This window comes from Erigeron canadensis, chromosome 4, assembly GCF_010389155.1.
Source record: "Erigeron canadensis isolate Cc75 chromosome 4, C_canadensis_v1, whole genome shotgun sequence".
NCBI lineage: Eukaryota > Viridiplantae > Streptophyta > Magnoliopsida > Asterales > Asteraceae > Erigeron > Erigeron canadensis.
Genome location: NC_057764.1, coordinates 23279470 through 23305134, shown reverse-complemented (window position 1 = coordinate 23305134; position 25665 = coordinate 23279470). Strand labels below are relative to the sequence as shown.

At 35.0% G+C, this 25665-nt stretch overlaps 1 protein-coding gene across 2 annotated transcripts; it reads right to left on the bottom strand.

Annotated features, from left to right (window-relative positions):
• Positions 1 to 6734: 6734 nt before the first annotated feature.
• LOC122595082 (3-phosphoshikimate 1-carboxyvinyltransferase 2-like) lies at positions 6735 to 22844 on the bottom strand. 2 transcript variants are annotated; one of them, XM_043767379.1, is made up of 8 exons: positions 22527 to 22844; positions 20696 to 20940; positions 17737 to 17890; positions 17358 to 17572; positions 17160 to 17277; positions 8496 to 8706; positions 7353 to 7414; positions 6735 to 7228 (listed from the first exon to the last, which is right to left on the bottom strand). In XM_043767379.1, the coding sequence occupies exons 1-8, from the start codon at positions 22734 to 22736 to the stop codon at positions 7010 to 7012; spliced, it is 1434 nt and encodes a 477-aa protein (XP_043623314.1). In that variant the 5' UTR covers positions 22737 to 22844; the 3' UTR covers positions 6735 to 7009. The 2 variants fall into 2 exon arrangements, with proteins under 2 accessions (XP_043623314.1, XP_043623315.1); XM_043767380.1 differs by lacking the exon at positions 22527 to 22844 and adding an exon at positions 21820 to 21842.
• Between the last annotated feature and the right edge of the window lie 2821 nt (positions 22845 to 25665).

Here is a 25665-nt window from a genome sequence, read left to right as displayed (position 1 = left end):
GACCTCGGGAGAAAGCTGGTTTGTAAGGAAAAACTATTTGGCCTGGTATGCCTATAGTGGAGGTATATGGCACCATGAGGAAACATAATACCACATTTGCAATGGGACAAGCAGTAAGAAGATAGTCAATTGTTTCCTCATTGTCTTTACAAAATGGACAAAGGGGACTTTCCGCTTACAAATTCCTTACAAATTTCTTTTTATTAGATTAAATTAAATTTAATCACTAATTAATGTGAATTTGGGTCCAAATTAAGTGTTATTACAAACTTAGATGTCTAATTTGATTATTTTCAATAAAACGTTATATCGTCTTCGTACTCCCGAAAACACTTCCTGAATGAAGTAAAAGAACTTGGGGTCGCCGATCTCTTCCTTAAAGATGGAGATGAGTCGATGTTGTGAAAACATATCCTGACGTCAAATTCCAAAAACTAGCAAGAGGTTCCCAAAGTCTTCTTAGATCCGTTCTAAGGCCGAGTGATAGCCTCGACCCGCGCGGTAGTGCAATGTGTCTGGAAACTCGTAAGCATAAATGAACTCAAGTACCATTCCGATTGCCTCTCTCGTTATCCTTTGAGAACCGTGTGAACGGGGAGGGGCAGAAGGGAAGGAGGTCCTTATACGGAGTCGCACCCTTTAAAGGTAAAAGACCAAAAACCCAATGAATCTTCTAAAGCAAAGCCTAGAATTTGAGTTAGCATGCACCGAACATTTTTATAAATGACTTGCGACATATATAAATCACAAAATACCATCATAATTCTTCCAAAAAATAACATTTAGATATGTGGCAAGGCAGGTAAGCTATAAAAGCTTATTACATTAGATATCAAATTAACGTTCTGTTGGGTTTCAGGTTTTTGTTGGGTACAATTAATGTTTAGTTGTCATGAATAACGTTTGTTTTCGTTTGAAAAATAACCAGTATATCTTTTTGTCCCATGATTTTACCTGAAATTACTATAATAGTGTCCTGATTAACAACTTAAATCAAAAGCTCTTCAAAAAAACTAAGCAATAAAACTAAAAATTATGCTTAGATGTGACATTTAGCATAATTTTCATCATAAAAAAAATTATGTGTTTGCCAAGTTTTCTAATATATAGTTTGAGCTTTTAACTTTATTTTTTATGTATATATTTGGTGTCCTTCATATCCAGGTGTTTGAAAAAAAATATTATTATTTTATTTTTTAAACATTATGTTTAACTTTAATTTTAATTCTTGGAAAAACCTCTCATTGACTGGGTTAGTTGTGTCCTCAGTCCTGCATAACCAAGTCTGGAACTCACACGTAGACTTAATATAATACTATCTTATAATGCATTTTGTCTTTTTTTTTTAAGAAAAGATGATTTGAACTACCCAAAATACCTATATCCTTTATTTACAAATTTAAACATCTCTACCTGGTATACCTGTAAGGCCGGTGCCAACACTCGGCGTGGCACCTTGGTCCTCTTCCTACGTTGGCACAAGGCTCGGCGTGGCCTTTTCCTTGAGAACCTCTTCCCCACACCACCGAGTGAGGAACAACGGATATGGGGTTTAGTTTTTGACTTTTGCGTTTTTTTCCCTTTAACAGCTATTAAAAAAAACCACCTTATTTAAAATACCATTATCAAACTAAACTAACACATTCTATTATTAAACAAATACATTACGTTACTTAAAAGATAACGCAAAACTAAAAAGACAGTACAAGATAAAAACACGAAACATTCGTTAGCTACGATTACACTTTATCATCTTTTATTGACATTTTTCCTAAGCCACGACAAACGCTTTCGTCGAGCCACCACTTGTCATGTTGCGGACATTTGACTTCATCCACTGTTTTGTCTTCTCCGCAATTATCGTGGTACGATTCGGCTCAAGTGCATTGGTCACCCAACGTGTGACCGGCTTTGAAAACATTAGCGACCACCCTTTTGACTTTCTTGATCTCATCCTGCATAAACAAAGAATATCTCTTTTCGTGCTTTGAGACCTTGCGCAATAGTGCTTGTATTGCCTCAACCTCTTGCTCGCATCGTTGTCTTTTCTCCCGTAGGTTGCCTATGACCCCAGAGATTTCAGTTTGAAGGAAGGTGTCCTCTTTGATATCATTCATGATTCGTGTTTTCATCTCATCTTCAGTCAGACGAGGTCGGTGAACATTCTTTTTTGATGATGAGGACACCATTTGGTTAGAAATAGTGAGTTTGTAAAAGAATGAGAATTGAAATGGTGATGACAATGAATTGTGCTCTGGGTTGGTATTTATAGAGTGACAATCCAGTTAACCTTTCAGGGACTGGAAGTGTAAATGTTTTTGAATTTTTGACCGTTTGAAGGACTGAAATTGTAAATATTTTCAATTCAAATGTTGGAGGGATAATTGTGTAAATATTTTGAATTTTGAACGTTGGAGCATTGTCTTTTAGTTGACCTATAAATACTGGATTCTTATCAAATATTTCAGATCAAAACACAAAATTTTATAAATCGGAAATGGCTTTTTCATCAAATGTCTCAAACCGAAAACCATTAATGACTGTTGATCAAGTGGAGGATAGTATCATGGCTGACATCATCGACCACCGAAAACAAACTTAATTATAAGTAGGAAACCATGATAAGCTCCCTGAAGCACTGCTCAGAAGCCCCTCCCATAATTCTCGTGGTACTCTTGATGCGCCATTGCATAGAGCAACTCATCAGATAAGGTCCTCCTCTGTGCCTTCAGCTTCGTATAGATTGCCTCAAACTCCTTACATTCATTGCGAATTTTGTTGAAGTGACCTAGTAGTTGAGATATGGTCCATGGACCTTCAGTTGTGAGTCTGTTGAAGCTTTCAGATATATTGGTCCAAGCAATTTTTTGGGTTGGATAAAGCATTTCACATCCTTGTATCCAACACCTACATAACAAAAGATATTCGTATTCAGTCCACATTTGTCTCTCCATTTTGAACTTGAATGGTTTGAGGAAGATAAAAATGAGTTGAAAGAAGTTGTTGTGATTTGAAATGGTTGTGTTAAGTTAAGTATAAATAGGGGTACAAAAAAAAAACAAAAAAAAAAATGCCTACTAGCCGTTATTTTCAAAAATTCGAATTAATTTTTGAATTATTTTAATGAGCAACGGTCATTAGTAAAGCGGGTCCCACAAATAAAAAATAATAATGAAAGTCGAGGAAGAGATAAATAAGGGGTGAGGTTGGTAGTAAGTGGGGAAAAGGTGATTTAGGAGAGAGAAAAGCTGTGTGACAGTGAGGAAGAGGCAGAAAGAGTTGCAGGATTGACAAAGGCCTAATAACCTTAAATCTCAACAACTAATTTTTTGTTCTTTCCTCAAATCTCAACTACTCATTTTTTTTATCTCTCATCCATAAATCATTTTATTCCTCTAATTCTTTTATCTCAAAAACCGTATATCGATAAATTATAAAAATTGTATGAGTGTTCTTAAAATTTCATGTTTTTTCATTAGAGATGTCACTCGATATACTTTCAACAAATTTTTAAATCTGAGGGTGGAGTCTGTACGACTAAGGCATTTGGAAATGATACTTTATGACTTGACCTATCACCCTCACCATCTCACCGCCGCACGTATCTCTCCTTATTTCCAATACTGATGGAATTCGTTACTGGTAAAGAAAAAAAATTCACCGAACATGATGTTGAATAAAAGTTGTTAATCGCCATGAATTTCATGATATCCTTTCATTTTCTTTCTTTCTTTTTCTTTTTTTCTTTTTTTTTTTTTACTTTTGTTTAAAGGCAAATTTCATTAACCAAAGGTACGAACAAACAAGAAAGTGTATTAAAATGGGATGAATGCATGACGAGTCCTCCCTTGTCAATTCCATACTCGAAGCATGGTACGTTTAATCCAGTGAAAGCCCAGTGCTTCAATGTCTTTGGCAGCTGGACAATCTGAGTCGCCATTTGTGACACCCCCGTAAAATACTAATCGTTTCTCACCATCCAAATTCTCAACATCCAAGCAGGACAAAAGATTGAAATTTGGTTTAGCATTTGGCCCCGTCATCACATAATTATCCAAGCTGTAGAAATTCGTTTTTACTTGAAATGAAACTCGATCAAAAGATACACCAATAAATGACATCATCTGTCATTGACGTTAATGACCTGTTGATAAGGTGTTTGATTTATGGATGATCCATTTAGGTTTGAGTTAAAGGGTAACGCCATACCCTCCCCAGAGACGGTACCAGGAAAAAATTTCAAAGGGGGCAAACTTAGAAAACTTATGAAAAATAAATTTAAAAGGAGGCAAAATGTTAAAAACTTATTAATTTTTTTTAAAAACGTATAAAAAAATTAAAAATATATGACAAAATTTAAATTTGGAGAGGGGCATTGGACCCCCCTGCCCCCTTCTAGTACCGCCCCTGCCCTCCCCTGCTTTCTTCAATTCTCCCCAGCCAGTAAACATACTCGATGCTGTTCAAATTTAATCAATCACAACTTTAACAAATTAATTAAGTACTTATTATCATCCAATTAACTTGTCAAATGTACATACATTATATATCTACGAGAACAAGTACCCGCGCTTTGCGACGGTGAAATGGTGGTGGTGATTCCTAGGTCATAGAGTATGATAGTCAAATGTCTTAGCCGTATGGGCTTCGTCCTCGGATTTAAAAATTTGTCGAAAGTATATCGAATGACATCTCTAATGAAATAACATGAAATTTTAAGAAAACTCATATAATTTTTATAATTTATCGACGTACGGTTTTTGAGATAAAAAATTTTGAATAAATTGGAGGAATAAATGATTTAGGGAGGAGAGAGAAAAAAGATGATTGGTTGAGATTTGAGAAGAGGGAAAAGGTATTATAGTTATTTTAAGTAAATATAAAATAGATAAGAGAGACATTTTGGGGAAATACTTAAAATCAATATTGAAAATTTCAAGTTCAATGTTGAAAATCCAGAAGAAATCTGCTTTACAATATAGTATAGATATAGATTTATCAATTAGGTAAATTGAATAGTTAAGACACTGACCAATTCAGCTAACGTAGGCTGTTGACGTGGAGCATAAGTCGATTCCAAATAACCTTTAAATAAAAACAACAAGAATGCGATACATAAAAACAAACTTACAATGCATTAGACTTTCTATATCATCCATTTATTGGAAATCATATTAATTGACTACTTTTTTCATGTAAAAAAAAATTGGAAAACTCTAACAAACTATCAAACATTGCTCCGGCCCCCTTTAAAGATAAGAAAGTTATAGCTAACGGAAAGATAACACAATTAGTCATCTTAAGTATATAACGAACTAGTGTTCAGGCCCGAGGCAGTCTCAAGATTTATAAATCTTATAGCAATTGTGAAACAAAATATGTATGATCAATATCACAACTTAATAAATACGAAAGCTAAAGAAGAAACGTCCCCAACCCCCTCTTTTAGTTATAGAGAAAATCGCGTCATTAGCCATATTTCATTGCGATTATACCAAATTAGCCAAGTTTTTTTGGATTTTCAGAAAATAGCCAACAAAATCGCAATAAACTGACAAAATCGCAATAAGATTAACGGAATCGCAATGAGATTATGAAGAATTGCAATGAGATTATGAGGAATCGCAACGAGATTCTAAGAATCGCAACGAGATTTTGAGAATCGCAATGCGATTCTTCTGTAGAATCTCTAAAAGATCCTGCGGAATCTCTACGAGATTATTAAAATCGCATAGAGATCATCAGAATCGCATTGCGGTTCTTAGAATCTCGTTGCGATTTTGTCAGTTTATTGCAATTTTGTTGGTTATTTTATGAAAATCCAAAAAAACTTGGCTAATTTGGTATAATCGCAATGAAATTTGGCCGGGTTAGAGCATTAGTAGTGGTTCACACCACCACACCAGGTGGTGTGACACTTCAGCGCCACATCATCATCATCCAGCAACCACACCACATTCGTAACAATAACCACACCACACCATATCATTTATACATATTTATATTATATTATATGTTTATTATATAAATAAAAGCCTTTTAAAATAGTTAGTCAAACATATGGATAATTAAAATAATTTTGTAAACAGATAAAATCTATAGGGTTCAAAATAAAAATACCTATTAAAAAGATTTAAAAAAGGAAAAAAAAATCAATTTTTCATCTTTTAATCACCACCACACAAATTCATTATCAGACATATGGTCATATGCATTTGACTGTCTTCTTCAAAAAAACTCTGGCAATACTTTTCAACCCAAATGAAACAACAGGGTCATGAAATAAATAATTTCTTGCAAATCCATGTAAACCCCACTACAAATATTAATTGGAATGACGCCAACCACCTCAAAGTTTCCCCAAGGTGGACGCACCCACGCCGACTCTTCCACACCACGACAACCCCGCTCAAGTAATGGTCCACCCCATGACGCCGGGGTGGTTGGGGTTCAACGCTGTCCACACGACTACCGTTACAGATGCTCTTAGTGTGTATATCCCAAAGGTGCCTTTAAACCCCTATTATACATCTTAAATTCAAATCAACATCTCAAGAGAATTATGACTTCAATCTTAAACCCCACTATCACTCATAACCACATTTGTTAGTAACCAATCCTTCTTAACAGAGATTTATTTTCAGCACTAATAAAAGATCATTAATTTGTGTCAACCATGTGCTAAATATGAGTATAAGGTTCAAAACTCATCCCACCTTCACAAATCTTGGCCATATTCAAAAACACTTTCCATTATAATACAAAAAATAAATTATGCATAAAAAATAATACATTGCTAACCAAATTTAGCATAAAGATTCGAGATGATACTTATTCCACCTTAAAGAAACTAAAAAATCAACTAACAGAAAAGATAAATTATATGCTCGGGTCGTCCATATATATGTGTGGTTTAAGTGAAACCCTTCTGAAGAAAGATAACGGTGGAGGGTAAAGGCGTCATTTTAAACCCGCTAAACCCTCTCTTTTTGAACATAAAAAATTTGTTTTAATGCTTAGTGTATCTTTCAAGAACTTCAAAGTAGTCGGGGAAGCTCTTACGGGTGCAACCTGGGTCCTTGATGGTGACAGGAACGTCTGCACAGGCAGCAAGCGAGAAAGTCATGGCCATTCTGTGATCATCGTATGTGTCAATTGCTGTCACATTCAATTTCTCTGGTGGAGTGATCACACAATAATCTGGACCTTCTTCGACTGTTGCTCCCAACTGAAAAGTTCCAAGGGCAAAAGGGCCTATTAGCACTAAACAAATAATGGGCAGATTCATTGAGTACTTTAAAGTACTCATGGCCATTCTATTTTTTAGAGTAAGATGGGTTAATGACTTGTACCTTTCTTAGTTCTGTGCAGATGGCAATCATCCTTTCCGTTTCTTTTACTCTCCAGCTAGCCACTGCCCAATATAAGGAATGAAGAAAATGATTTAGTCCATGTATTGCTTTACCGCTGTGAGATGGGGCCCACAAAATGAACAATATAGGATATAGGTAATGAAGAATATGTAAACCCAATATGAGAAAGGGGCCAATTTGGGCTACATTTTACTTTGCAGTTTGCACACCCAAAACTGTCATTTAACTCACTTTTTACATATTCACTTTGTGATGCGAAACTAAACATGGTGGATTGGTGGTTTACAATGTCTATTCTCATACAATATAACGGGACTATCATATAAAAAAATGTTGAACAAGTAAATAAGATCGTACTCGATAGGCTTTTAGGTTTGTGTTTAAATCAAACTTCTAGAATTTACAGGATATCTTTGCATATTACACCTAAAACTCAATTTCTAGATTTCTTCATAAGTGGTGCTTTAATAGATATTTTTCCAAATCAATTCACTTCCATTTAAGAAGTTCTTACATTATTCAAAAAGACGAATTACATAGAATAAGAGCATACTTAACCTCCAATTCTAGGCGATTTACTTTTGGTTTTAACAAAATAGCAACTAATTTCCAGTTTCTTCTATTTTAGTCAATTCAGTAAAAGTAGTTTGGTATTTTTGGTACACACTAAAGAGCCCAAAAAGTTTGTTTTTCTTTTGAGAAGACATCCACGTACTATTATCTCACATTTATCTAATAAGTCTTGACCACCAGCCATATGATTGATGGGTTTTATTTAGCCTAAACTATGAGTTAGGCATTGGTTGCTATTTTCCTTAATAAAAAGTAAATGGCCTAAAATGAGACATGAACAAAATTAACCTTTCAATAAAGGCTAGTCAAGTGTGAATTTTAAGATGCTTGAACACAAAAAAATATATATATACCCAGTCATAGATTATAAAAACACAACCTTAAGAATTTCTTTGCAACTACGATTGCTATATAGGTATGAAACTATATTAGTTCCAGATTTGAGATAAATGTTTTCTTTTGTGATCAAATGGTCCAAATATTTTTATTTATTTTTAATCTAAACCAACACATTTAAGATTACGAGGCTGTGGTGAGTTCTACACATACCATCTCTAATGGCAGTGGGACCATCAGCATAAAGGGCAACCACAGCAAGAGTCATCGCAACATCTGGCATTTTGTTCATGTTCACATCTACTGGACGCAAGTGTCCCCTTCCAGAAGAATTCCTTGGCGGACCCTTCACTGTGACAGAGTTCTCTGTCCAGGTTACTTCAGCACCCATTTGTCCAAGGACCTCAGCAAATTTTACATCACCCTGATTAAAGATTAACAAGACAAGAAAAAGGTAAGATGAAATACATATGTATATACTGTTGGGTTATATAACAATTTATCACATCAAATCACAAAGCACGCAACGGAAGACAAGATCTATGTAGTTTAATTAATTAACCAAGATAGAAAACGTGTACCTTAAATTGGAGAGAATAAGCAAGAAACCTTTATGATAAGGTTTGAATTAAACCTCTCCACGATTGCACACACAATGTTGGAATGTATGTATGCTAGTACTTGATCACGAACCGAACAACCCTTTGTTTCTAGCTCTAAATTTCGACCCAATCAAAAATCCAAAACCCTTTTTTCTTGATGAAGTCAATCGAGCCAAAGAGAGAGAGAGAAGAAGAGATTTTTTAGGGTTTTAGAAAACCTAATGAATTGTGTGTGGAAAATAATTAGATTAGGCCTCTATTTATAGACTTAGGAAACTTGATGACCAAGTTTAGGGTTTTTGAAACCCTTGGACGATCGGCCCCCCCTCTAGACTATTCTAGAGGGTTTCCTAATTTTTTCCTAATTCCAACTCTTCTCCGTTAAGTCCGTTAGTTAAGTACCGTTAACTTTTAACTCTTTTAACAGACCTCCGTTAATTTTTCGTGATCAAATTAATTAATAAATTATATTTAATATATTAATTAATTTATAGTTACATTCACGTTGAGGTGTGACCCCGTAGGCTTAAATACTTTCCGGACATACGTTCATTTTACGTGATCATATTCTAACAGCTCCCACTTGAGCTCGTAACGAATGAAGGTAATAACATTGGTTAGTGTCTAGCAACACGCCAATGCTCCCGAAAACATTTAAGTATATTTTTAAACGGTTAAGGCATTTATTATCCCTTTGTTCAGATACCTTTGTTAAATATGAATATGGATCAAGGTCATTTCATAATTTAACGATTATGTTTCTCATTCAATAACTAATTAATGATTACCAAATATAATCGAGAACCATCTGGATTTATTTGGGCACGACCATGCAAACATCTTAATTAGTCAAATGAGGGCGCCAAATGGTATCATACTTCAACTTTTAAATTGAAGGAACAAATCCTGTATTGACTACACGTGTCAGTCATCATACTTCACGACGCTTTCTGAAAATAGCCCTTTATGTACCCCCTTATTCAGGTGAGTTAGAACTACATCTAGTAAGTGCGATTCATACATGCTGACCTACTCGCATCTCAAGTCAAAGGATCAATAAAAGTAACCATTTACGAATTTCACTTAATGACGACGATCCATAAAGTGATAATTCGTTAGTGGGTAGTCCGATATGCATCCGCTATGGATATCATGTGAGTTTGGTGGGAACCATCCATTACATATTCCAAGAATATAACCAATCACTCACATTTGTCTTAGTTTAATTATATTCCCATATAATTAATCGACAATGGACAACTTAGAATATTTAATAATATAAAAAATATTAAATGAAATATTCAAGGATTAAACATGCAAATATAGGACGCAATTTAATATTGAATGAAATCAAACATATCAAGTATTTTATTTCATTATGGAAAATATAAATTGTTTAACATCCCTTACCCAAATACCGAAACAACAGATTTACATGAAATAACTAGCTAATTTAAGTCCTATGCCCTCGGCATGCCTTTCAAGCTTGGGCCTAGACAAAGCTTTTGTGAAAGGATTAGCTAAGTTAAAATCTGTGTGAACTTTGAGTAATTTGATTTCCCCTAGTTCGATCTGCTCTCGAACATAGTGATATCGTCTAGCATAATGTCTGGCAGCTTTCTGAACTCCGGGTTCGTTGGCACTGATTAATGCACCAGTATTATCACAGTACATATCATTGGGTAAGTCATTTGAAGGGATCACGTTTAGCCCGCTAATGAACTTCCTTATCCAGACTGCTTCCATTGCGGCTTCTGGGGCGGCAATGTACTCAAACTCTGTTGTAGATACGGCAACTATGGTTTTTAGCTCATAGCATTCCACCGTGCCTTCATTTAAATAATGAAGACGTATCCCGACTGATATTTTGAATCATATTTATCAGTCAGAAATCCAACATCACAAATTCTATTACCATTTGAATTTTTTTTGATCGGGATTTCAACCATACACCAAGAATAATTCTTTAGTAGCACACATGTACTTAAGAATATTCTTTACAGCAATTCAATGATCCTTTACAGGATTTTGCTGATAGTGGCTAACTATATTTTGTGCGAACGCAATATCAGGTCTAGTGCATCTTATCGCATACATAATAGATCCTACAGCCGAAGCATAAAGGATTTTTCGCATACGCTCCACCTCATTAGGTGTAGAAGCGTTTTTCTTGCTAGATGAGTTAAGTCCTTCTTGCATGAGAACGGAACCACGCTCAGAATTCTCAATCTTGAAATGCTTCAAGATCTTATGAATATAAGCACTTTGACTTAATTTAAACAATCGCTTTGATCTATCTCAGTAGATCTTGATTCCAAGAATAAATGCCGCTTCTCCTAAATCTTTCATGGCAAAACACTTTCCAAGATGGGATTTAACATCTTGCAACATTGGAATGTGTTTTCCTATGATTAATATGTCATCAACATATAAGACAAGGAAAGTAACATTAACTCCCACTAGCTTTGCGATATACACATGGCTCATCGGGTTTTTTGAATGAAACCAAACTTTTTGATTTCTTCATCAAACCGTTTATTCCAACTTCTTGATGCTTGCTTTAGTCCATAAATGGACCTTTGAAGCTTGCATACTTTGTTGGGATGTTTTGGATCAATAAAACCTTCATCCAAGAAGGCAGTCTTAACATCCATTTGCCATATCTCAAAGTTATAGTACGCTGCTATGGCTAAGAGAATCCTAATAGCTCTAATGTCCGCGACTGGAGAAAAGATTTCATCATAATCAACACCGAAACGTTGAGTATAACCTTTCGCCACGAGACGAGCTTTATAAGTGTGTACATTTCCATCCATGTCAGTCTTCTTCTTGAAGATCCACTTACACCCAACAGTTTGAGCATTTTGTGGAAGATCAACCAAGCTCCAGACTTGATTGTCTTTCATGGATTTCATTTCCACTTTCGTAGCTTCAAGCCATTTGTCAGATTCTGGATCTGATAATCCACCTATGAAATTCGGAGGCTCATCGAGATCTCCAACAACGTCTTCTTCTACCATCAGACATAGTCTTTCGGTAGGACGTCTTGTCCTTTCGGACCTACGAAGTGGAATCGCTTCATTATCATCGACTTGAGGTTCATCACTTTGAACATTCCCCCCCCCCCCCCCCCCCAAGTTGATGATTGCTAGTATCTTCAGAAGGTGACACATCTTCCTCTTGAGTCTCATCAAGTTCTACAACCCTCCCACTGTTCTCTTGAACTAACTTCTTTTCAAAGAATTCAGCATATCGAGCAACACAAACAGTGTTTTTGGCGGGATCATAGAAGTCGTAACCCATCGTTTCCTTAGGGTATCCGACAAAGATGCACTTAGTAGTTCTGGGTTCAAGTTTGTCAGGCGTATCACGCTTCACAAGTGCCTCACATCCCCAGACTCTTAAGTAAGACAAATTAGGGACATCACCATGCCATAATTCGTACGGTGTCTTGTCAACCTTCTTGGTTGGAACCATATTGAGAATGCGTACAACAGTCTCTAGAGCATAATCCTAAAACGAAAATGGGAGAGTTGTACGGGTCATCATTGATCTTACCATGTCTAACAAGGTTCGATTTCTCCTTTCAGATACTCCATTATGCTGAGGAGTGTATGGAGGAGTAAGCTCTTGGACAATTCCACATGCTTTAAGATAATCCTTAAACTCTTGGCTTAAGTATTCACCACCTCGATCCGAACGAAGAATCTTGATGGTTTTACCGAGTTGATTTTCAACTTCATTTTTAAACTCTTTGAATGTTTCAAAGACTTCATGTTTATGTTTAAGCAAGTAACATAACCATAACGACTGAAATTATTCAGAATAATGAAGTAGCTAGCATTTTTCCTTGACATATGTCTAAAAGGGCTACATACATCGATATGTATTAGTCCAAGTAGTTCCTTAGCCCTCTCCGGTTTTATGCGGAAAGGGTATTCTTGTCATCTTGCCGAAAACACAAGACATGCATTTGTCAAATGATTAATCATTTGATTTTAAGATCCCTTCACGTTGAAGTTTTTCAATGCTTTTCTTGCTAAACGGTAATTCGAAAGACACGCATTTATCAAACGATTCATCATTTAATTTGTAAGATCTCTTCACATTGAAGACTGTTAATGCGTTTCTTTCTAATGATAATGCCGAAGACACGCATTTATCAAATGATTCATCATTTGATTTGTAAGATATCTTCACATTGAAGTTTTTAAATGCGTTTCTTGACAAAAATTAAACAAGATGACAATGTCAAAGATAAATAGAGTCCAAGTTAATTTGACTCTTTTGCTATTGAATTATCATTTGAATCTCATCAACACTTATAATTCAGTTAAGAAGATACTTGAAGAACTGGTTAAACCAACTTGCTTCTTCTTCTTGTTCAACTCAGCTAGATACTTAGGACAATTCCTCTTCCAGTGTCTCACTATAGCATAGTGATGACAAGCCTGGTCTTTAGCCGTATGCTCCTTTTTCCAAAGGGTCTTTTAAGGTTTTGAGACTAAACACTTTGTTTTCTCTTATCTAAGTTCTTGCCTTTAGCTTTACGGTTGTTTGCTTTCTAAACCATTCCCCCCTTGATCATAAGAACTTGGGGTATCTCAGATTTCTTGGAAGGTTTTCTTCATACTCAATCAACTTGATATGAAGTCCAACTATGCTATGCAATATGCAATTATCTCTTATGCCAATAAGAATCGACAGAAGACACGCATAGTTTAATCCTTTCCATAATGCTCAAAGTGACTCTTCATCTTGAGTACATGAGCATTTACCGGTTTCCCATACTCGTGTTCAAGTTACGGAGTGACTCAATTAGCTAAAGTAATTCAACTCCAACTTGTTTTCCGTACATAGACTTGAGTTATTTAATATCACATGGATTTTGCAATCCGAATTGCCTTTTGAAGCTGAGGAGACATGCTTCTAGCATCAAATAAGCAACCTCAATATGTCTATTGTACCGAGTATTTTATGCTTCCAACTGCAAAGCAGTGGCATTCGCATCAGGAATAGCAGTATCTGAGTTTCAAATGACATCGGTTTTCTTTTCAACTCTTAGAACAATTCTCTATTGACAAAACAGTCATTGAAATTGGTTTCCGAAAGTTTTCTTTCTAACTTTCTAGCATCGACCTGAAAGCCGATTGGTGTATGTTTTGTGAAGGATTTGTTGCCTTTTACAAAACAGATTCAAGTTCAATTATAAATCCTTAAGAAATTAATTACCCAATGTTTATAAAATAAACAATTAATTTCATTAAGGCTAGGATCCAATTGACATGCAACCATTTCATCAGTTGATCTGCTAGAAATGGTTGCACTCAAAAGGTAAGTTACAAGCAATAATTGCATTACAAGTGCAATTCCTAGAATGTATGGGACCTACGTAAGACACTCGATTCATCAAGTGATCTTTTGTAGTCATGTTTTGTCCCATCTTTTGCCACGGGTCAAGGTCTCACCGCTTAACTCGCTTTAAGTCGTCCAACTAAGAACGTGCAAAATTGACCACCACTGTGTACCAGTGAATGGGTTTCGCCATGCAATCGCCATTTCACCACTGTATACCAGTGAGTAAAACAATGACCCCATGTGTCCTTGACAAATTGGATGGCAAATGACTTCAGTTTATTGGGTCATTCAATTTGATATGTGATCAAAAAGTTATGTTTTGAAGATTCATGCATATCTTCTAAACATAATATTTAATAAAATCATTTGTATAGTCTTAACAACACAAGAGAGCTCGGTAGCTCCATTTGAACGCACAAAGAAGCGCAAGGGCAAAGGTTTGCGATGAACGCAATTAAAAACCCGCCCTTTTAGAAGGCTAGCGCACTCCGACTTATACCTCTCTTAGAGTTTGTTCAAATGGGTGAGTCGGTGTATCTCAAGGTTGTAAGACTCCAATTTTATTAAAAAATCTCTATTTCGATATTGCTTAGTCAAGTTTATATTTTCTCAAAAACAATTTTACATCACAATTTATATCACAATAAATATGCAAAATTATAAACTATAACTATCAAGCATGCAACGAGTTATGGTAGGCCACCTAAACATGTCACTATGGTTTATTCATGTCCAAATCGGCTCCCCCTTCAATGAAGAGAACCACATACATCAAGTCGCCTTGATTGCGTAAGCCTTAAACACATACAAAACAAACAATTATCACATAATCACATAGTTGCTCACTGGAAATTCCAGTAGCTTCACGACCTGTTTAGACCTATTTCTGGTCCGATTCAGATTTCGACCAGAACTACAAAGTTTTAGCCCTATGTGTTGAGCATCTACAATTCAAAGCACGACCTCTAACTCATTACGGATTAAAAGATACTAATTTTTTAGTAAACTGTCGCAAATCAGAAAATTTACACGAAAAATTCACATAGTCACACAATTAATTATCCAATTATCTAGCATAATTAACCCTAATGATCAAGATTTCATATCAATATATCTAAGTAAGAATCATGAATGATTTGCATGAAAAATTCATGATTTGTACTTCTTTTTAACCATTAAAAATAAAGGTACAACTTATAACTACATGCAATTTATCACATAAACATGCAATTAATCAAAACTTGGATTAGGAACCCTAAAAAAAACTTTTTTTTTTTTTTATTTTCTGGAAAAAAATTTTCGATCGATATATATATATATATATTAAATAAAACCTTTTTCTTATTAAATAATGTAATTAAATTACAAAAACAATTTAACTATATATATATATTCGAAAATTTTGAAGATCAAGAACCCTAAACCCCCTTCAAGTTTTGATTTATTGGTAATCAAAAAACATACAAAGTAGGCTCGTGATACCACTGTTGGGTTATATAACAATTTATCACATCAAATCACAAAGCACGCAATGGAAGACAAGATCTATGTAGTTTAATTAATTAACCAAGATAGAAAACGTGTACCTTAAATTGGAGATAATCAGCAAGAAACCTTTATGATAAGGTTTGAATTAAACCTCTCTACAATTGCACACACAACGTTGGAATGTATGTATGCTAGTACTTGATCACGAACCGAACAACCCTTTGTTTCTAGCTCTAAATTTCGACCCAATCAAAAACCCAAAACCCTTTTTTCTTGATGAAGTCGATCGAACCAAAGAGAGAGAGAGAGAAGAAAAGATTTTTTAGGGTTTTAGAAAACCTAATGAATTGTGTGTGGAAAACAATTAGATTAAGCCTCTATTTATAGACTTAGGAAACTTGATGACCAAGTTTAGGGTTTTTGAAACCCTTGGACGATCGGCCCCCTCTAGACTATTCTAGAGGGTTTCCTAATTGTTTCCTAATTCCAACTCTTCTCCGTTAAGTCCATTAGTTAAGTACCGTTAACTTTTAACTCTTTTAACGAACCTCTGTTAGTTTTTCGTGATCAAATTAATTAATAAATTACATTTAATATATTAATTAATTTATAGTTACATTCACGTTGAGGTGTGACCCCGTAGGCTTAAATACTTTCCGGACATACGTTCATTTTACGTGATCATATTTTAACATATACATAGTTCTATCTTTAATGTCATAAACCATCAGCTTCAAAATTGAAATGAATGATTTGAAGTTATAAAGAGGAGTGGATAGTGTGCATTGAGCTTAAGAACAATAACTGATTACATATTATAATATTATGTCTCCCTTCTTATACCACATTTACAGGATTCATCCAAAAATTTGATAATGCAAATGATTATCTTGAAAAAGATGAAGATGATGTTGAGGTAAAAAGAAAGCAAAAAGACTAAATGTCCTTCTTTTAGAACGTGGGCACAATACACTCCCACATTGTTGAACTAATCAAGAACTCCCCGCTGGGAACAAAAAATAATTCCTTTAAGGTATCTGTTACCAATGAAGTCTAGACCCATATGTGAAGTTTAAATACGCGGGTTCGATCCTTTGGGGTGCCCAGATCATGTGGGGATTAGGATGGAGGTATTTTACCGGTATCATATGGTTCATACGGGGTGGGTCAATGGGTATCCAATTGTAGTACCGGGGCTAGGGTTCCTCCCATTACCTATATATAACTAACCAAGAACCGACATATATTGGCAATTCTAAAAAACAAAAAAAGGGACTTGATTACACGATTGAACCAAGTCACCAACTTGGGACAAAATTTATAAAATGGGTACAAATAAAGGGGCAAAACATGCAATTACCTAGAAGAATATATACTTGAGAAACAATTTAGTTTTTAAATGTCTTTGAATTGGGCACATGGATAATACCTGTAAACTGCTTGTCCCGCAACCTTCCACGGTGACAGTTCCGCCAGTGATGGCAGCACCAGCTAAGAAGTAACTCGCACTTGAAGCATCACTTTCCACATAAGCATTTCCAGGCGACCTAAAGAGATTTTATCAGACTAAAATAGCTGTTGACCCATCTTCACGTAAAGATTGACTTTTATGGAATGATCAACTTACTTGTACTTTTGACCGCCTCGGACATGGAATCTGTCCAAAGTATCACTGTGTTCTACTGAAACCCCAAACCGTTGCATCAACTTCAGTGTCATCCGTACATATGGCACAGAGATCAATTTATCTATAATTTCTATCTCTACGTCTCCCAGTGCAAGGGGAGCTGCCATGAGCAAAGAAGTCAAGTATACACTACTTATAGATCCTGACAATTTCACCTGCAATAAGAAGGGCATGGAAAAAAGGTTACGGAAAGATTCAAAAACTATAAGTTCATTACTATCTAATAGTTTCTTAAATAACCAAATTTGCCAAAACCAATATGGAACCGAATAATTAATTCTTACGACTTTAAAAGTGCAGCAATGTTATTGTTTGTTACCTTTCCACCAGGAAGGCCTCCACTTCCAACTACATGAACTGGTGGGCAGTTTGTACCTAGAGAACAATAAACATTTACACCAAGTTGTTTTAGACCGGTGACCAGATCACCAATTGGCCTCTCTCTCATTCGAGGAACACCATCTAGTACGTAGCTGAAAAAAAAACTCATAGATGTTAGGGTATTACATATCAATGTAACTTACCCACCACCTTAACACCACCGATTTTGTCACCTCTAATAACGATTCCCACATTCATACTCACTGCTCCCATTAAATAAAGGAAAATTGCAATAATTTCTTTTTTGGAACATTAAATTGCCGTATTATCAATAAGTGGATGCTATTGATAAAGGAAGAGTATACATCTATCTTAGATATATAACTAAAACTCAAAACTTATATGTATGGAACACGTAACAAACTTAAAAGTAAAACTTCTTTTTGTGTATTCACCGTATAAATTATAACTACATGTAGGTACAAAATTCTTTTAATTTATGTTCTATGGATTATAACAGTTTTATCAAGAAATGTTATGTTTAAAAAAAGAGTAAATTACATTTTTCATCCCTGAAGTTGACACGTTTTTCACTTTTGATCCCTTAAGTGAAAAAATATCAATTTTTACCTTAAAGTTGGCCAAAATTTGCAATCAAGGTCCTTCCTCTAGACGACGTTCATTTTTGGACGTTAACGTAGGCCCGTGCAAAACACGTGAGGGCATTTCTTTCCCTTTCCCCTTACAAAAAATAATATAAAAAAAATTAATGATATATAATATAATACATATATATATATATACATATATACGATGTGATCACTATAATAATTGGACAAAAGCAACAAACACCCATAAATCACTCATCATCATCATCAGTATAGTTATTTTTTGTGGAAAGAAGCATCATTAATCATCATCATCTTTTCATCCTTTTTTGTTTTTAATAGTCCATCCTTTTAATCATCCATCATCATTGATAGATCATTCATCATTATCGTTGAATTTATGTAGCTTCGTGGGTTTTCATCATCAACAGCAACAGCAACATCTAACATCGTGGGCTATAAGCATCGTGGGTTACTGGGTTTATCATCATCATCAGCAGCAACATCTAACATCGTAGGTTACTAGGGTTATCATCATCAGCAGCAACATCATCGTCATCGTGAGTTTATCATCACTTTTCGGTGAGTAGTGGGATTCGTCATCGTCAACAGCAGCATTGTGGGTTTATCATCACTTTCCAATGAGTGGCCGCATTCATCGTCATCATCAACGGCAACATCGTGGGTATGTATTTCCGGATCTATTGTATGTACACTAGATTTATTTGTATTTAATTTAATTTGAAATTGGGGGTTTTGAAAACCCTAGATTTGAATTTATTGTATATGTTGGAGTCAAGTTACTCATACATTACAAGATTTGAAGATGATAAACAGTTCAAGAAATACTTGAGACTTTGGTTCTAGAGCTGACTCAGCCTGAACATCTTCATTAGAAGATGGTGTCTTTCAAGCTGCATCAAAAGAAGAACAAGCACTTGGTCTAAATCAAAGATGAAGAACAAGCACTTGGTCTAAATCAAAGATGAAGAACAAGGATAGATTGTCAGGCTGATGGGTGGAAATCAGTTTGGTTCTTGCAATCAGCTTAGAAGGTACATGTTCAGCCTGGAGTATTACAAGTGCTCCCGAGTTGCTTTTAACTTTGTATATTCATCAATCAACTGGATAAGCATCAGAAAAGACATCCTAGAAGTGCCAGTTGTTGATTGTAAACATTCTATGAGATGTCCATTTAGTTGTTGCACAATCATCTTTGGTGAGCACATGAGGAACAAAAAGGACAATGTCACTATCACCGGCTACTGATCAAGCACAGACCATCAGATCAAGACGCGTGGAAAGAATGGACGACATCCAAGGCAATGGTTGATGCCTATATAAACCAGCCTTAAAGTCTCAAGAATGTGTGCATCCATTACATTAACTCTCACAACGATTAAAACTATTCCGCTTGGATTCATGTTGTACTCAGCTTAGGCTAGTAGAGTTAATATACAAAGTTGTAACTTGCTATTCAGCCAAGTAGTTAGATTTGTAGGCTAATCTGTTCCACAACTACTTGTAATTCTTTTTATTCATCAATAAAAGAATTAGTTGAAAATCAGCTTACACTTTGTTCTTGAACTGCAGCTTACTTTATTGTCTTTACATTCTGTTATTTATCTTTACTGTTTCATTCATTAATTATCTCAAGCTGAAAATGGACAAACACTTTAAGATAATTTATATTCCACATTAAAATCTAAAGTAAATCTGATTAAGGTCAAAAGTTGTATTCAACCCCCCCCCCCCCCCCTTCTACAACTCTTTGAGACATCTTAAACCATCTTGTTTATCTCCTTTGGGACCTATCAGTATATATGAATGTATTCTTATTTAATTACATTTACCCGATCTAGTCAGTTGTGATGGTGATGATGATGATCTGATGATTAGTGGATAGAGTACATTGCAATTTTCGTCCGTCCTTATTCATGTCACGTTTTACAACTTCAATCCTTCGAGTGTAAAGGGGAAAAGACATTAATGCCCTCACATGTTTAGCACGTGCGTATGTTAACGGCCAAAAACGAACGCCGTCTAGAGGAAGGACCTTGATTGCAAATTTTTGCCAACTTTAAGGTAAAAATTGATATTTCTTCACTCAAGGGATCAAAAGTGAAAAACGTGCCAACTTCAGGGACAAAAAATGTAATTTAATCTTAAAAAAATGATATTTATTCCTACAATTCATGCCTACAAATACTCCTACTCATATGATTGTGACACAGAGAAAAATGAAAGGATGAGATGAGGAGAGAAATGGGTATGGACACATGCCATGAAATGTATGTGTGAGAGGATAAAGTAGGTTTAAAATGTAGGAGAATATAGCTCTAAAAATACCTTAAATTTCCACCAGCAGCAGTAACGGCAGCAGTCAATGTACGCATAGCTGTTCCTGCATTTCCAAGAAAAAGCTGGATTTCATCCTTGGCTTCTTTACCCACGGGAAATAGGCCACCACAACCTTCTACGATTGCTCTTTTAATAGCAGCATTTTCTTCAATATTTAACCCTAGAGCTCTTAATGCTCCAAGCATGTAATGAACATCATCACTGTTTAATAAGTTGTCTACAACAGTAGTCCCCTGACAGCTTAAGTTCACTCAGATTCATAGTATATACGTATGGAAAGCATACAAAAATTTAAATAGAGAACTCAAAGAGATGCATAATGTCAACAGAAACGCTATTTTAAAATCAGTCATCAAATACAAGATGCGTAAATCGTAATGTACAGAAACATAAGTTAGATTTGTGCTATGAACTGAATCGAAATTTGTGGATTTCACAAGACTATACCACTATTAATAGTTTAATACCTTACTATTTATAACATAGGCCATAGGTGAAAGATAGCATCTTTTATAGTCTTTTGTAAAATGCAAAACCAGTTCAGATGCAAGAAAGAAAAGCAATATTGAAATTATAGCTTATCATCTTCTACTAAGGATCAGGAACTAACACCCCCTCCCCCTTCCCATGACAAAATAAAATCAAAAACCAATTGCCAAAGGCAATGATCGCCCTATTCTTCAGTCATGAATTCATCCAAAAATGAAGGGTGGAATGGTGAGCTTGTTAGCAAGAATATTTTTAGGTGCAACTTCTAAAATTTGTTAGCAATGAAAAAAACAGATGTACTTCACACGAAACAAACATGACTTGACTAAAAAACCATCAGCACCTAACTATGTACCAATACCAAGAAGAATATCAATCATATACCAAATTACACATTCACAACTTTATCTCACACAAAATCAAAAAAGTCATAAACTTTATACATAACTTCACAAAAAAAAGAAACAAAAATTTCAAAACTTTAAATTCAATTTCAAACTACCCACGATAGATATTGGATATACATCTCAAAAACTAATACCAGGTAGAAAAACCACTTTAACCCACTCCACGGTAAAAAAAAAAAAAGAAGTAATTTTGAATGTTACCATCAAAATACAAACCTTGATATATCGGATTGAGATCCTCTAAGCCTTGGATTAAATTTATTTTTTGAAAATAATTTTGACACAAATTCCATAAACCCCAAAATAGTTTATTAATATTTATATTTGATGAGAATTTATTAAAATATCTTTGCCATATATAGAATTTTTAGAATTCATTAAATATGTTTAAATAAGATAATTATTATAATAATTTATAAAAATGACACATGGATAAAAGCTTACGTTGTCAATTTTTAAAAATAGCTTTAAAGTTTTAAAATATTTGGATAACTACTCTTTTAATAGATATATAGATAGATATAGATATAGATATATACTGATACTCTACGTCGATTAAGCAGGATTGTTGTTTGTTTTATGTACTCAATGAATGGTCTTAAAAGACAAATTGCGAAATATCGAATACTTTAATGTATAAAACAAATGTCAATAACTTTTTAAGTCAACAAAACAAACAAAAACCTTTTTTAGACCTTTTTCACATTAAGTCAAAAACTAATTGTACATATCATTTCCTATATCTTAATAATAATCAAATTCTAGTCAACCAAGCATAATATTAAATTCAAATATATAAAACATGATTATTATATATATATATATACGAGGAAGAAAATATGAGGCTGTATAGGCACCAAAGATGTCCCACACATCCACTTCCCCATATATATATATATATATATAAAGATGGATAAAGATACCTCAGACAGGGCAGCAAGGAGGAGGATCCGATTAGATAAAGACTTGGATCCGGGTAAATGGACCGTACCCGAAATTTCTTGAATGGGTTTCAACACAATTTCTTCTGGAGCTTTAGATGGCTTCTCTTTGGTGGTATTGGCAGAGAAAGCTGATACTTTGAATGGGTTGTTTTTCACATAACAAGAAACCATTAGTGGATATTTTATCATTTTCTCAATTTGAGCAACGTACTGATATCATAACGGAATCGGCTTTGACTCTTTGTGCGTGTGTACATTCGAAATTGAAACAACCAAGTTTTATCTTCACCTTTTGAGCTTTTTTTTTTTTTTTTATCATTATCAGGATGGGAAATGTTTTTGAAATTTGGATTTGTCTTTGAAAAGATATATTATAATCATATTTATGTTACTCCGTATGTTTACGGGGAACTCAATGTCGTATTTTACGGATTTTGAGTCTGAATATCATATTTATCTTATGTTTATAAATTATAGGTAACAATTATAATATTCATGTTATGTTTATGTTTAGTTCTAAAACGATATTATGTTTTTGATAAACTTTGACATTTAATCTTCAAAAAGGTTAAAATGGTATTTTTGTTAGGGTTGTGATCATTTAAAACTAAAATTTTCGTGAAAACTAGAAAAGTGGACAAAACACACTGTGATATGAGTTTAACACAATGTGTTTTTAAAAAACACAACGTGTTAAGTTCATATCAGAGTGTGTTTAAACATTTTCTTATTTTCACGCGCCATCAAAAACACATTGTGATCTGAAATTTAACACAATGTGTTTTTTTATTACACAATAAAAACACATTGTGTTTTTTTAAAACATATTGTGTTCGCATTGTGTCAGATTCAGATCACGATGTGTTTTCATTAGTTTTCTAGTTTTCACATATTTCAAATGAAAATTTCACATCTATTCAGATAATTTAGTTAGAACCGATATCAAACATATTTTTTTTATCATTCAGAACCAAATTTATTCAGAACTTTTAAACCATTTAGATTTTAGAATCATTTAGCACTAATCATTATGTGTTATCAAACACGGCCGTAGTAAATGTGTGTGGGATGATTGGTGTTTGTACATCCGATTAGGTTATGTGAAGAGGAGAGGTGTTTGGATAGTTTGATGGGAATTCCCTGTTGGTAAGAGTTTTGATCCCTTGTACGCCGATCGATATGTGTTTAGATTGTCTTAGGGTTTTTCCCATGATGATCATGATGATGATTATTTAGGGTTTTTGGTTTTTAGGGTTTTTCTACGTAATAAAGATCATGATCTTCTCCCCTTTTTTCCTTCTCATTTTATAGTGCAAATATGACTTGGAAGAGAGGAAATAAGATCAGAACGAATCCCTTATTGCTGGTGGAGATTTCCTCTAATTTAGGAAGTGATATGACAGCCTTTATTCGTGTTTATCCTTTCAGCTAAGGTTTTGTGCAGCCTGGGTGCAGCCTGCGTGTAGTCACCTGCGTGTAGTCTGCATCTAGGTGTCTTCCTGGGTACTGATGGTCTAGGTGGGTACGTCATCAAACCCCCTAGTCTAATGGGGTGACTCTGCAAAGATCGTCGTATTAGACTCCTAGCCTGACCTCATTTCCATGCCCTTGCAGTCAACTAGTGTAAAATGTATGTCGTGTCTTTGTTTATAGGGCTCCTAACCCCTTAATAAGTAAGCTAGGGTTTCAGAGATCTTATAAGGCAAGTAGCTATGATATCACCGGATTTAGTTTCGTGGTGTTGTTTTGGTTGTATATTTTGTAACCTGGATGAGTTGTGAGAGTCATGTCTCCGTGTCTCCTTGAGCTTCGATCCCAGGTATCCAGGGTATATGGTTGCATAACTTGGTTTGCAATCCACGTGGCTTTTCGTATGATTCTGTCTTTGACTAATCCATTTATCTCTTGACAGGCTTCGTTCTTTTGGCATGCTCGTTCCATATTTTTCTTTCGTTCGTGACAAAGGTGTTTTCTCCCAGGGTGACGAACCTGGGGACCCTGGTTATATCTGCGTAATCCAATGCGAAAATATCAATATTTTGCTGCAATAGCTTATATAATTTCTTCTTGATATCTTCTGGTAGCTCGCATCAGATAGTGATCAACTAGTTAGGAGAGGCTGGGTTTACAAGTATCATGTCGTTATCTTGTGTTTTCCAAGGCTGAGGTGGTTGCTGGTTTTCTTCTGGGGTTCCTTTGTTTGATCAGATCATAACTTTTATTAACTCGTCTACTTCATGCAGCTTTGTCCTTTTTGGGAAGTACTTCATTTTTTCTTGTTGCACCAACTTCATATTTTTTGCTTATTAAGGTGATATCTTGTGATGAATTCTTGTCTCCCCAGGGTGAGAGTATGGGAGACTCCGGCCATGTCTGTGTATTCCCAGGTAGCAGATCGATTGTAATATCAAGAAATGTCTTCTCGTGGATATTTTATGTCTAAAATGTGATCATATGAAAGATCTCTAAAGCATGTTGAGCAGGTGTTAAGTGATCTTCTTGCTAATATATCCATCCTAGAGCTCTTTGAGTAGTCTTGCTAAAGAAAAGATGATAAAGTCTTCAAATATTGATGTTGCGTCGTTGTTTGAGAAGTGTTATCTTTGTAGAGTGTTTTTGGTGCGAAAACGAATGCTACTTCAACTTTTGCGGCTTTATAAGGACAACCAAGAGGTCTTCAAATTTGAGGTAACAAAGGGACCTTCATATCTAGAAGCTGCGGGAAGGCAGTGTAGGTATCTTTAAGTCTGGGCGCCCAAATCTTTGTAGGCTTTTGATTTCTTGCGTGTCTGTTGCAGAGGCGCTTTCTCTGGGTTTTTGGAATTCTTGCTTTTTGAGTGTCATTGTAGTGAAGATATCTTCAAGTTCCCCTTCTTTTTCCCTAGCTTCCTCTTGATGACCACGCCTTTTCGTTCATGGATACTTGTTTGGCTTCTACTTGTATTCCATTGTATTATTTTGATGCATGTAGAAATAATGGGAGTAGTGCCCTTGTTTGGCTTCTACTTGTATTCCATTGTATTACATGTTATTTTTTTTATGCCTTTGTGGGCTTGTACTCGAATTCTTTATCCGAGCTATTGCATTATGTTGATGATCGTTTTTTTTGTTACCCGTT

Coding starts and splice junctions, on each gene's coding strand:
- LOC122595082 (XM_043767379.1), bottom strand. CDS start 22,736: ATGATAAAATATCCACTAATGGTTTCTTGTTATGTGAAAAACAACCCA. Junction 20,941..22,526: donor TCCTTGCTGCCCTGTCTGAG/GTATCTTTATCC, acceptor TTAAGCTGTCAG/GGGACTACTGTTGTAGACAA. Junction 17,278..17,357: donor CGAGGCGGTCAAAAGTACAA/GTAAGTTGATCA, acceptor AAATCTCTTTAG/GTCGCCTGGAAATGCTTATG.